Source organism: Octopus bimaculoides, chromosome 7, assembly GCF_001194135.2.
Source record: "Octopus bimaculoides isolate UCB-OBI-ISO-001 chromosome 7, ASM119413v2, whole genome shotgun sequence".
In the NCBI taxonomy this organism is placed as follows: domain Eukaryota; kingdom Metazoa; phylum Mollusca; class Cephalopoda; order Octopoda; family Octopodidae; genus Octopus; species Octopus bimaculoides.
Window position 1 is genome coordinate 44755549 of NC_068987.1, and position 14736 is coordinate 44770284.

The 14736-nt window shown below is 35.3% G+C and overlaps 1 protein-coding gene across 3 annotated transcripts in view; it reads left to right on the plus strand.

The window, feature by feature from the left end:
- LOC106882826 (serine/threonine-protein kinase SMG1) overlaps nt 1-14736 on the plus strand; it is a 197669-nt gene that overhangs the window by 170684 nt on the left and 12249 nt on the right. For all 3 annotated transcript variants that reach the window (XM_052969574.1, XM_052969573.1, XM_052969575.1), the window contains 8 exons: nt 4744-4909; nt 5983-6159; nt 8357-8481; nt 8957-9035; nt 10758-10883; nt 11696-11794; nt 12366-12550; nt 13406-13497. In XM_052969574.1, coding sequence (XP_052825534.1) covers nt 4744-4909; nt 5983-6159; nt 8357-8481; nt 8957-9035; nt 10758-10883; nt 11696-11794; nt 12366-12550; nt 13406-13497 — 1049 coding nt within the window. The remainder of the gene's footprint in view (nt 1-4743; nt 4910-5982; nt 6160-8356; nt 8482-8956; nt 9036-10757; nt 10884-11695; nt 11795-12365; nt 12551-13405; nt 13498-14736) is intronic.

The following is a 14736-nucleotide window of genomic DNA, read 5'->3' on the forward strand; positions in this document are numbered from 1 at the left end:
TTTTGTGTGCACAGTCTGTGACAGACCATGTCTGTCCTTGGCTGGCCTCAAATCTCACCTGCGAACCCATGGAAAACAAACCTCACCCAGCTATTCTGATTATTCTGATTATATGTCTGTGCACACGTTTGAATGTGGTGTGTGCCAGAGGGTTTGCAAATCCAATGGGGGTCTTAAAAGACATGTTAGGATCCACAATGAGCAGAACTTACTTGCAGGTATTGGTAGTGCAAATCAGAGGTGCAATCTGTGTGGGTGTTTTTTCAAAACACTGTCTGGTTTAAAAAGCCACATCAGACGCCATGAAAGGGCTAAGGTGTAGGTGCAGGAGGTGGTCAAACTCTGTTTAAGGAGTAGACAACCACCATAGATATAGATCTATATGCATACATGTATATGTATACATATGTGTAGATGTACATGTAATATGTACACATATATACATGCATACAGATATCTATACATATATACACATGCACACAAACACACATTAGTCATTTTTTTTTAAATCCAAAACTGCATCAAAATTACTGAATGGATCTTTATGAAATTTGGAAATTATATTCTATGCATAACGACCATAACCTGCATGAAAATTCATATATTTTTGATGTTGATGAAATTTTAACCATACATATTACACACAAATAAAGTCATATTTCTAAAATTTCTTCTTAGAAATTACAAAGACCCCTTCATGGGCACTTCACACCCACAATTTAGTCATTTTTCCTAAGGAAAGACAAATACAGTTGTACTATTGGAAGCTATAGGGTCACCCAAACATAACAGATGAGCATTATTTGTAATTCAACAGTACAGCAGTGTAAGACTATCCTTTCAGATATACTTACATTGTGATTTATGCAATGTGGTGCATAGATTGTCAAGTAAATGAGACACATCTTTGCCTCCACTGATTCATTTGCAAAGTGTTGAGTAAAATTATTTCGTTGCAGACCTCCTTTGAGTCTTTTTATTATCACTGGGTCACATATAGTCCCCAGTTGGTAACGTTGATTTCAAAACCTTCCCAGATGAGTGACTGGTTGTTCTAAGACATTTATAGATTGTAAATTTTTTCTGCACAGTTACCTATCGGTATAGTGGTCATTTGCAAACTCCAGAGGTGACACTTTCATTTCCTTTACTCCAAATGTCGGTCATGCCCTTCCAATTGCTATAGATTCATAATGCATCTTACAGCTGTACCTGTCACCAGTATGGTGAGGAATCCTACATTGGGGAGTAGTAACGACTAGGCTAGGGTAGCTGACTGATTATCGTGATCATTCATCTTTTGCTTTCCTGTAGCTTTGCTCTCTTTTACAAACCCAGTGAGCATACATATATTTCTTATTTCAAAGAAATTCGAACAATACATATCAGACCCAAGTTAAAAAGATTCTCAACAATTCGACTTCTCTGGTTGACATTAACACACCCACCCCCAATAGGGGCCTTAACTCCCACATTTTCCAACTCCACGAGCTCCATTTTCAGGAGCACTATTTCACTATTGCATGTCAAAAGTGAAACAATAACATATCACTACTGTAATGTCAGATACTTTCACTTAAATACTTTCAATTTCATACTGAAACTATTAAAGTGAAACTATACTCTCACATATATACAGGCATACTATAAGGCCCGAGTTAAAACCATTCCCAACAATTCAACTTCTCTGGTTGACATTAACACACCCACCCCCAATAGGGGCCTTCATTCCCACATTTTAGAGCTCCATGAGCTCCATTTTTCAGGAGCAAAATCTTTTTTATAGGTTCCAGAAGACTGGAATTTTGGAATATGCACATAAAGATCAATAGTATGGGATACATGTGTCATGATTAGAATTTTTTTTTAGGGTGTGTAAAGAGGGAAAGAACCCTCATGTGCAATTTTGATGAAATTCGAATCATAGGTATTCCAGTTCCTTGAAAATATAACAGAAAAGTCTCATTCTTCAATTGCATGTAACACGGGCAACGCCGGGTATCTCTGCTAGTATGTCTATAAATCCAGGCTAAACATTGTATGCAATTCTTCCTTCTCCTCCTCTCCAATGTATTCCCACCAAACAATAATAATGTCTTTTTTTTCCACTTGAAAGCTCTTTGCAGGACCTTAATAGGATGTGCAATGAAGGCTCTGGGAAGATATTACTGTTCATCTCTTTCACATTGCTGTAATGAAGCACTGGTTGTGAAATTAAATGTTTGGATGATGAGCATTTGGTTGGCAAAATTCAGTATTGTCCTTGGCTCAGCTTTTTCTGACTAACAAGTTGGATGACTTTCCTACTTTCAAAGACAGTAGGAAAGGCATCCAACTGAAAGCATGTAAAACCACCATGCTAGTGAAGATAAACAGCATTGAATAAATAAATGTATTTCTATCTCTCTTTATTTATTTCATTAGGCAAGCAACAAGTTAAAGTAGTGGACCACTGATTACATAATCATAAGTTCACATTTTATATTATGTTACTGATCAAAAACAGCAAACATGCTTTTGTTTATCTGACTGATAAACAAAACAAAATCTCCACGTCGACACTAAAGTTGACTAGTGAGCAGTAAGATGAACATCCAAGAAAAAAGGAATTGTTCCAAAGTGTGTGCCATTTTGGTTATGCAAACATTAAAAAAAAATAGATGTAAAAAATAAAGCCAGTTTAGTAGAATAATTTAAATATATCAGGTCATCCCATAAGTTCTGTCCAATTTTACTTTTTCAAAAATTGAATGAAACTTAATAGTATTTTAGAATGTCTAATGGAAATAAAAATCATTTTTATGCATTTGTGTACATTTAAACTAATTAATTATTTTACAGAATAATAGAATTAAAATTTCTTTGATTAAAACCCTTTCTAACATGGAAGTATCCAAAGAGCATTTAAGGCACATAATGCTTTATGAGTACAAAAAAGGAAACTCTGCAGCCGAAGCAACTCAAAACATACACTCAGTTTATGGGAAAGAATGCTTGAATGAAAGAACTTGCAGAAGAGGATTTGCAAAATTCAGAAGTGGAGATTTCAGCCTTGAAGATGAAGATCGAACAGGACGTCCAGTTGAGTTTAATGATAAGCTCCTTGAGGCATTACTTGAAGAAAATCCTGCATTATCAGTTGAAGAATTGGCAATAAAGCTTAGTTCAAACCATACAACTGTTCATCGTCATCTTCAACAACTTGGAAAATGGGTACCTCATGAATTGTCTGAAAGCAACTGCAAATCCCTGGTTGACATCTGCTCTTCTCTCCATTCTTGCAAACTCATTTCACCCTTTTTGGATAGACTTGTGACTGGTGACAAAAAATGGATCTTCTATCGAAACGTTAAGTCGTAAAGAGTGGCTTAGTAAAAGGGAAAAACTCAACCACAACTGAAGAGGGAACTTCATGGGAAAAAGGTTCTTTTCTCTATCTGGTGGGATTGCAAAGGAGTAATTCACTTTGAATTATTACCACCTAATGCAACAATCAATGCTCAAGTCTACTGTCAGCAATTAGAGCGTTTGAACCAAACTTTGAAAGAAAAAAAAACCTGCTTTAGTGAATCGAAAAGGAGTGATGTTTCATCAGGTCAATGTGCGACCCCACACTGCAAAGATCTCATCACAGAAGATCGAAGAGCTTGGTTGGGAAAAAGTTCCTCATCCACCTTATTCTCCCGACCTTGCTCCTTCAGACTATCATTTGTTTCGTAGTTTACAGAATCATTTGGGGGACATAACTTTTGCAATCTAGGAGGAGGTCGAAACTGACATTTCAGAGTTCTTCGCTTTGAAACCAAAAGAGTTTTACATCGATGAGATTAAAAAGCTTCTAAATAGATGGGAGGAAGTCATAGATAATCAGGGAACGTACATTGATAATTGAATTTCAATTAAATATAACATTTGATCACTTGTTTTCTTTATTCAAAAATCGGACAGAACTTATGGGATGACCTGATATTTGGATGCTGCTCTCCACCATCCGACTCCTTATGTACTGACACTTATCACCTTCTCCTCCCTGTTCCACTCCTATTTTCTTCACCACTTATCTTCACTATTCACTGTATTCCCCTCTATCTTCATTTCTAACCATTTGTCACTTTTTCACACTCTCACAAGCTTACCATCCACCCTTCCCTATTCTCTCTTATATTCACCTTATTGTAACTTGAGGGTATGCTCTGACACTTCATCTCCACCATCATTTTCTCACTTTCCTGCTTGGGTAACCGTGTATCTCTTCTAAAGCAAGACACATGTTTCTGTATCTTTATCATATTTTAAACCTTTCAATACCTGACATAAAGACACCTCACTCAATAATGCACTCCTACTCAGTTACACCCAGTACACACTGTAAAGTGGTTGGCATTAGGAAGGGCATCCAGTCATAGAAACTATACCAAAACAGACATTGGTACACAATGCAGTCCTTCAATTCACTGGATCATATCAAACTGTCCATCCTGTATCAGCATGGGGGATGGATGTTAAATGATGATTATGAATAAATGAAGTATTTTTAAAGGTAGATGTTTGCTTGTTCCTTCTCCCCTAGTTATCAACCACTCAGGAAATGAGACTGATGTCTATTTTCAGCTTGCTAGACTGATATATATATATAGAATAATGTGAATGGTTCACAGCTGTACTGGTACAAAAGATTGAATTTGTAACTGTGTGATCTTGTAATATATCTTATTCTATTTTATTTATTTATACTGCTTGCAGGCGCCTCGATGAAAACATTGCACTAGTGAAGGCCAGTCTACAGAGAGTGCAGTTGCAACTTGCTCGCTATCAGTGGCTCCATGAGGACCTCTTTATCAATGCCCGAGGCCACCACAACCAGATGGTGATGCCAAGTAGAGCTACAATTATGTCAGAAATGCGGAAGGTAATGTTATTTTGTATGCCATATGATTGTATATCTGATAGAAAACGACAATTATTTCAATGCATTTTATGTTATCAGTGCTTAGATTTATATTAATATCTGCTGTCAGTAATGATAATGCGGATGTTTAGACTGGCTGTAGTTGCAGTTCATTGGGGTTTTTTGTTTTCCCTCCTTATCAAAATTCGTTTCCTCTCTTAATATGAGGCACAATGACCATTTGACTGGGGCCCTGAATACTAACTATATGACCATGAGTTCAAACCATTTTACTAAAGGTATTCTGTTTTGTTTGTTGGCAAACTACATTAATGAGAGAGCCTCTGTAATTACTTGATCTGTTGTAAACAACAGATCAAATCTTCCTTAAATCATACCCTTCTACCTTATAGGAGGACATGACACATTAGGTAATGTGGTTCTAGTACTTTTATGACAACAAGATGTTCCTGGCTGAAATGCCTTTCATCAGGGTCAGCCTAAAACTTAAAAACATAACTCTGCCTTTGTCTACTTAGCTAACAAGTATGTTCCACTTCTGTTTGATGGTTGAGTGGTTAACAATACGAAGGTGTCCATCAGTACCATCGCCTCACTTGATAAAACTACAATTTACAGACATGTTCACAAAAATCATCCCACCCATGCTAGAATGGATAGTTAAATTTCAAAGAGTAGGTCAGTCTTGCAGCATTTCGTACGTCTTTACTGTATCTTAATTGTATATTATGATTATTTGTTTATGAACTGAACATAGGTAACTATGACTAGAGATTAATATGTATTAAAATCATCTATTGAAAATAATCATTCTTATCCTGATATAGTGAATCAGTTACACTTGAACCTGTAAAAGTAGATAGCTTTCATAATCCTAAACTAAGTTATCTAAATGTCTATGACTGATCTTACTTGAGACCACAAGTTACTTCCAAACATGTATGACAATGGGAGTTGTTCTAACTCCATTATAGTTTTTTGAACAGTCCTAACTTTAATCATAATTATTTGTTTAATTACTTTTTTGTAAGTTAGTCAATCATTTTTATAATTTCTGTGTGTTTTATTTCCAGAGTACGTCCTCTTTGATTAGTCAGAAAAACAATTTGGTTTGCTGCATGGAACGCTACAGTCAACTGGAAGCCAGCATCGGCCAGAGACTAAGGTGGGCTGCTGGTGCTAACCCCTCACTAAATCTTGTAATGAGTCAGTTTGAAGAAGATTCTACTGCAAGAAAAACAGTTTATGAGGTTTGTAACTACATAATTCACTAAGGAATATATATAATTCACTTTATGATTTTATGATCTGGAATACTCTGTGTGTGTGTGTGTGTGTGTGTGTGTGTGTGTGTGTGCGTGCACGTCTTATTGGAAGCACCAGCCACTGCAAGGAAAGATAATTATTGGTGATGAGCATCTAATAATGTGTAGCTGTTTGTTTTTGACTCAATCATTGTATATTGTTGGTATTTATTTTACCAAATTTAAAGGAAGTACAATACAATTTTTATCTTTGTGGCAACAAGCTGCAGGGAATGTGATTCAATTTCACAGCTCTCTACCACCATTTTTGCTCTTCTGATATGTAATGATTATTGATTTCTGACACATGCAAATCTTTAAACTTATGACACTAAGATTTGGAAAGTATTAGAGATACAATGGCTGTGAGGTTTGGACTAATTCGATGTGTAAAAAAATCTCATCATGCAATTGAACATATGAAAGTGCCTCTACTTGGTCGCTAGACATGCTAAAAATAGCAGCCAAAGTATCCCCACGTAATGTCCTAGATTATCCCTAAAAAGATGGTTTGCTGAAGGCTGAAATGTCTTTGATGATAGGTTTGCTGTATCAGGGTTGATTTGAGGCTAAATAACAACACTACAGTCAATTTCTATATTAACACCCACACGATTTTCACTAAGACAAAAAAAAAGATTTGACTTTTTGCATGGAATCAAATACCCTGACCTCCTAATATGCTGCAAATCCCTTATTTTGGTTCAGAAAAAATGGGGTGGGGGGGTTCTCCCCCCAATCCCAGAATCATTGGAAATCTTTTTTTTTTCGTTGAATGAATTCCTGTGACCTCCTAATATTACAAAATTAGGTTATTTAAGGTGAGCCTCATAACTGACGGTTTTGGGTCTTGTTGTTTATAACTTTTGATGAGCCACGGTGCAACCAACAACATGGTAAAAATCTCTGCCATTAATTTGGTGTGGATGGGTAATATCAAATAATTCAATCACAACATATATTTAAATGAAACAGGAAAAAAATTGAAATATTATCATCACTTACATGGAAAAATTGAAATATTATCTTTCAGTATTTTATAAGGTAAAATTTTAAATTATTAATTGACACATTATTAATTATCTTACAACAGCAATGCCTGAAAAATTCATGGATTACATGGAAAAATGCGAGCATGAAAAGTCATATTCTTAAGATTATAAACCTGGAAAAGTACAGGACAAGCTATTACTTCTAGTAAAGTAAAGAATAAGAAATGTTTACTTAAAATATTGCAGCTAAAATTAAAATTTGAATATTAAAATTTATTTTATTATAGTTTACAAATAACACTATACTTATTTAAGTAGAATTTGGCTAATTTACTACCTTAAATGCAGAAAAAGGTGACTAATTAGACAAACTTACAAATTAGCTAAACAGTTTTGTACAATAAATTTAAAAGATGAGAACTGTAAAGAGTGATAAATTAGAAGAACTGGCATTCTTTGCTGCAATATTTTAAGTAAAAAGTTTCTTATTCTTTGCTAGAAGTAATAGCCTGTCCTATACTTTTACAGGTGTAATAACTTGTCCTGTACTTTTCCAGGTTTGTAATCTTAAGAATATGACTTTTCATGCTCGCATTTTCCCATGTAATTTAATACGCAGAACATTCCCTAGGTACTTTCCATCAACTGTATTGTTAATAGTTTTGACACCACCTTATCTAATGTAAAGAGCATCATTTTAGGGAATTTTCACTGTTATTCTTAGTAGGGCAAGTAACCATGTAAAGGTTGTCTCTTTGGTTTGAATGATGATTTATTGTTGAGTTAAAGCTCACTTTTGATTAACCTGAATCATGATTAAATATATTCCTGCTATGACCATCCTGTCTTTTGTATATTTCAGAGTATATAGTATATTATGCAATGTTCCCTTCCTTGTACTTTTTTTATTTTTATATAAGATGTAATTTGAGGGAATTTTCACTGTTATTCCTAGCAGATTGAACAACTACGTAGAGGCTCTCTCATTTGTTCTCAGGTGATGGTCTGTTATTTATATTATATGGTAACCCACTAGGTGTTGTTAATGTATGTTTATTTAACTATGTTCAGTATAGCTTAATTATTCAGTGTACCATATCAACTGCAACTCCTTGTTGTCATTCTTGTGTTCTAACCATTCTCTATTCCAGATGGAGAGTAAACTGGCCTCTGATGTAGTGACTATGTGCCAAGGTATCCTGCATTTCGAAGCCTTCCGCACTCGCACACCTGAAGCCTTGACATCTGATAATAATTTTATGAATTTGATCAACAGGTAATTATTCTTGTTTGTTTATATCTGTATATTTATTTATTTGCTGCTTTGTTTTTTTGTTTTTTTGCTGTGTCACTTTATCTTTATTGATCTCTCTCGTTTTTTGCCCCTCTAGCTCTTCTATCTCTCTACACATCACCCTCTGTAAGCCACTCCACACTACTCCATCTCTCTCTCTCTCTCGCTATAAACTTTCTTACACTTCAGTGTCCAAGTGATGCTCCTCTCCACTTTCCATTCTCTCACCAAGATATCTCAGTAATATGTTAGTGTCAGGGCTTGTCCTTATATTTGGATAGCTTGTTTAAAATACGTATCAAACACTCCTTGCACATCAACACCCAATACAAACATGCACATACACACACACATGTAGACTATACATGCAGTGTGTTCACACACTCGTTATTTGTTTAAATTGTTTCCCTTCCCTCAGATACCATGTTTAACCCACATAGTATTTCATCCATTTCAGATGTCGAGAAAGTTGTGTGCTTGCTGAATCCACTGCAAGTTCTGTAACTGATCAAGAAGAGCTGCTGATGCTCACCAAGGTGATAGTCCTATATATATATATAGTTTCTAAATTCTCTCATTAGCATTAATTGATTTATTAATTTGACCAAATTACAATAATAATCTTGGTTCTTTCTGCCTCCACTTGTTTAATAAATAATTTAATTCATCCATTAATTTTTCAAACATTTTTTTTTCCATGCTAGCATGGGTTTGACAAATACATTGTTGAGGCACTGTTTTACAGAGATGCCCTCCCTGCCACTAACCCTTACCTGGTTTTCAAGTAAGGGATCTCTTATTCCACTCACCTTTGATGGTACAAAACCAGTACACAACTTGTTGACAGGGGAAACATCATCAATATCACTACCTAGCAAAGTGATTTTCAGATGGACACACACACACACACACACACACACGCACGCACGCACACACACACACACACACACACACACACATACACACACACACACACACACACACACACACACACACACACACACACACACACTTTCTTCCTAACAAATCAATCCACAAGGGTTTTGTTGGCTCAGAGCTATTGAAGGCATTCACCTAAGTTGCTGCCCCGTAGGATTGAACTTAAAACCATGTGGTTAGGAACCAGACTAACTACTCACCCAACCATGCATACACCTATTGACAATATTAATTTTAGCAATCTTATTAATGCATTTCACATAGGTTTCCACAAATCAGGGTTCCAGTTGTTCATCTGATGTAACCACAAGTTCTTTGTAGTATAGCATAAGTGGCTGAATATCCCTCAGACACTTTTACAATTTAATGTAAAATTCAATGAGAATCACCACAGCAATGTTAAGTGACAGTGTTGAGGTAAGATTGGGGCCTGCAGACCACAAGTACTGTCCTCTTGATTTGCTTCCATGTGGTTTATGTTTACCCAAATTTTGTTGATCAGGTTAAGGTGAGCTTGAGGTTATTGTGCCACACATGAGATCAAACTTCGAACCTTATGATTAAGAATTGAACTCCTTAACCATTTGACCATGCACCAATAATATGAAAATGTAACTATAAACCTCTTTTAAGGGTTGCTCTTCATATTGAAGCAGATGCAGGGTAAAGCTTTCTGTGGATAAGATACTAGTCTACTACTGGTAACATTCTCGCCCCAAAACAAATGAAAACACTGACTACTGATTTGAACTCTGAATGGGTAGGCCATTCCAAAATCTGTACTTGGTAAGTCAAAGGTGTTCTGACCATAACCACCTCAGCATTTTTGTATTTAGGAATACTGTCCAACCCATGCTAGCATGGAAAGTGGACGTTAAACGATGATGATGATGATGATTGTCCAGTGTGTCCTTTTTTTAAGATTGAAAGAGATTTGGTTGCTATTTCTTCTCATCTGAATAATCATGTAGAGGTTACTTTGGTTCATTGGTATTTGTATAAAATGTATCTGTGCCATTTAGTTTGTAGAAAGCATTCAGCTTAATGTGTGAACTGTCCAGCAATTTATTTGCCACAACTAGAAAGAGACAGAGGAGTTGTCTTCATTTTGTATCACAGCCAACATTTGTTTCATTCTCAGGTAATATTAAGAACTATAATATTTTTTGCTATGGAGAAAATGTTGGAAAGAAAATAGATATATAAATATAAGTTGGCAATGTGGTTAAGACTATTCTACAAAATCTTCAGATTCACATACAATTTGTAGAATTCTCTGAAAATGTAAATTTCATTACTGAACCATTTCTTTTGTTTAGACTCCATGTAATGGACAGCCTATTGACGAAAACTATGTGAAGACTACACTAGAAACTATTTCTGAGGAAATTTTGGAAGTGAAATCCAAATTCCATAGATTAAAAGAATCTTTGGACGTTGCCAAGGTAACAGGTGTTTTCTTTTGCTCCTTGTGTTTTAACCCTTTAGATAACAACCTGCCTGAAACTACCCCTGGATCTATGATACAAACTGCCTGTTATAAAATGACCTAAACCAAAACTTTCCATTAGAATTTTATGCTAATTTGATCTAAACAGCAGCTTAATAAGGACAGTTATTTTTAATTCTTTATTTTTACAAAACTAATTGAAACAAAGGCAGTGTATTTCAAAAGAAATATGGTAACAAAAGTGTTAAGAGAACAAATTTATGTTAAAGCTAACAAACCACTCAACTAGGTGGGCAAATATCTACTGAAACCTGATGATATTAACATACCTGAGATTGCCCTGAATCTATCATACAGATTTCATGATTTAAAGCAATCTAAATTAAAACAATCAAAATTTCTTGTTAATTTATGTTCCGAATACTAGTTTAATATGTAATATTGTATTTGTTTACGTAATAAATATAAGATTAAAAAATATCAACTTTTATTATATTCATTATATATATTGTTCAATATGTCCTTTCTTTCTGAAGATGCTACAGTTTGAATTGAAGGAGATATGACTGTTATTTCTGTTAATCTCAACAATCATGTGGTGGTTAATTTGTTTGACTCATTAGCATTTGTATAGAATATACTTGTGATATTTACTTTGTAGAAAATGTTAAGTCTGATGTGTGTACTAAATTTGATGTGTGAACCTTCCAACAATTATTTGTTATAGCTAATAGAGTAGAGAGTTGCCATTATTTTCTACATGTCAGTCACATTTTGTATCATAACAAATATTTGCTTCCTTTTCAGGATAATTTAACCCACCAAGTCAGTGCCATCAAGGCTATAGTGGCTTCCCATCATAAGCTGATGTCAGAGATCCGTACCATTCTGAAGTCAGTAGCAAAGGTAAATTAATTTCCTTTCTTCTGTGCTGTATGGATTTGCTAGATGTGTGATGTCAATAGAATTTGATGCCTTTGATGTGTAGTGGCTGCAGGAATTGGAGTCTTTGGTGTATAATGGTGATCGGTGTTGATGTTGTAGGCAAAATACTGGACAACTTATGACCACAAAGTCATAAGTTCAACTCTTATTTCCCAAAGTCTGTTTTTTAAGTTGACAACAACTTTGGGAAAGGCATAGATATAAACAGCTTTCTGGTTTTGCCATGTTTTAAAATTTCAAGTTTTGAACTTACGTAACAAAACCTGAAAGTTATTCCAGTATGCTTATGTAACAATAACAGATAGTCATACCAGTATATTCTTTGCCAAAGAGACTAACATCCTTAATGACTGCCTCTTCATCACCACCACCACCATCATGACTAGAGCCTCATTTTTTGAGGTATAGTAACGGTACTTTGTTCTGATATTTTCTTACCTGTGTGTTTAAACTCTCTGATGATCATAACTATTTCATGCTGTTTGTATTAGATGGGAGTGAGAATTTGAATTATCTAAATATGTCTTTAAAGCTTGAAGAACAAGATTATGGCACCACACCACAACCTGGTAGCATTCGAGATTACCTATCAACTTACAAGAGTTTCTCTGAGAACCTAGCCATGGCCCTCAAACTAGCTGTCAGTGAAGATGTTTGCAAGGAAGATATGAGGAACGCCGAGAAAGTGATTGACTATTTGAAAACCTTAACTGTTGGGTAAGTATGTCACTTTAGTTGAATGGATGGCTGTATCACTGTTGTAGTTTGGTGGATATGTCGCTGTTGAAGTTAGATAGATCTGTTGTTGGTGTAGTTGGGCAGGTATTTTGCTATGGTAATACCATGTGCCATAGATGCCATTAGTTGGCTTCATATACTGTAGTTAGTAGTAAATGGATATATAGGGACAGTGCTTGGGTCAGTGACTCCTTGTGGATACAATGCTGTCACTGCTAATTGGCTAAGAAAAGCCAAGTACCTGCTCCCTGAATGAATGCACTAAGAGACAGTGTTAGGAGACAAGATGTTATGCCCAGGAACATGAGACAGTACAGTCCTTTATTTTTTATTTAGTGGAGAGAACATACATAGTTATAGTTTTTGGAGATTCATTACATCTATATGGCAGATGAACACTGTCATTAGGTTGTGGACCTGATACTATTGATAATGTATTTTAAAAGGATGTGATTTTATTACACAGTGAGTAATTACTGGTGGCACAATTGTTAAAGTGTAGTGTGTGTGTATATATATATATATATATAAAAGCCAAATACGTTGGTATATCTCCAAGCTATTTTATAAAGTCACTAGACGGGTTGAAGTCTCAACTGCAAACTAACATTGGTTAATTTTAGGGCAGTTGTAGCCCTCTAAAATTTACAGTGAAGTATGTTGTTGTTCCGGGTCCTTACACATATTTTCATCTGCACACTTCACACATTCACTGACATAAAATGTTCAAACATGAAGCTGTATACACTCATTCTTTTACATGCACTCACACATCATTAAAACCAAGTTTTGATTGTTCTTAGTAATGAAATATGGCTTTATGTTTCTTTACAGAATTTATGATAACCTGATTTCCTTTGCTCCCCCACTTATCTCTGAGAAGGATTGGGATGACGAAGAAAATGGAGCAATGAATTTTGTGTCTGGTAAGTTATTAAATTACAGAGCTTTATCCACTGTATACCATATTTGCTAATGTATAAGACACAGTCTCGCACAAGATGCCCTTTTATTTTACATGGATATTCTGTGGAGAAAAAAAAACAAATTTAGTAAGTTTCATCATACCTAGTGAATGATATTTTAACATGGTTTTGGAGGGAACAATGTATATTTTTTTGCATGTAACTATAACATTGTGAAAATATACTGGGATAAATTATGAAACCATAAATTTATTATAAATCAACTATGTTACACAATTATCATATTTCAGTTTTATCCACTTTCCAATCAGATGTATAGCTGGTTATGTTTTGATCAGGAGAATTATTATACAGGATGTAAAACTTGTATTTCTGGCTGTGTTTTGTATTACTGCCATCCACTACTAGAGTGGAGCACCACTGCTATGATTTTGTTGTCATCCACTTGTTGCAAACAGTTGACAAATAGATAAAAATTTAGCATTCTTTTCAGCATGCTAGGAGAATTTTTCATTTAGATAATTAAAAAATGTTTCTTAAATGTAACAGACTCTTCAAATAACATAAGATGCATATCAAATGTGGGTTATGTATCCAATTGAAGGAGGCCAAAAGAAATGACATGACCTCTTCACGTAATTGCCAAAGCACCATAAGCAATTTCCCATGAGTTTGTACTAACAAACTGTAATTTGGCAGGTTTTCAATATTGTTCCCATAGAACTTAGACACTCATTCAGCTCTCTAACCTAAGGTATTCAGTTTCCCATCCGTAATATGGCTGCATTAGATGCAGAGCTTTTTTTTTTTTATAGAAAATGTGCATCTTATACTCTGGATAATACAATACTCCCTTTTATACCAGTTAGTACCTTTTTAGCCATCAACTAACTATTCTCTTGGCTTGGCACTCTCAACGTCGGCATGCTGAAAGGTAGATCTGGTGAAATTGTTGAGATGCTTCAACGGAGACGCGTAGATATATGCTGCATCCAGGAAGTAAGATGGAGAGGAGGTACTGCGAGGTTCCTCACAGGCAAAGAACACAGGTACAAGATTTTCTGGGCAGGGAACACTGACGGGGTCGGGGGCGTAGGAATACTTCTAGCGGAGAAATGGGTGGATAAGGTAATCGAGGTCGTTAGAGTAAGTGACAGAGTACTTAAGATTAGACTAGTGCTTCATCATAGATTAGCTACTGTCATCTCAGCCTATGCACCTCAACCGGGGCTACCAGAT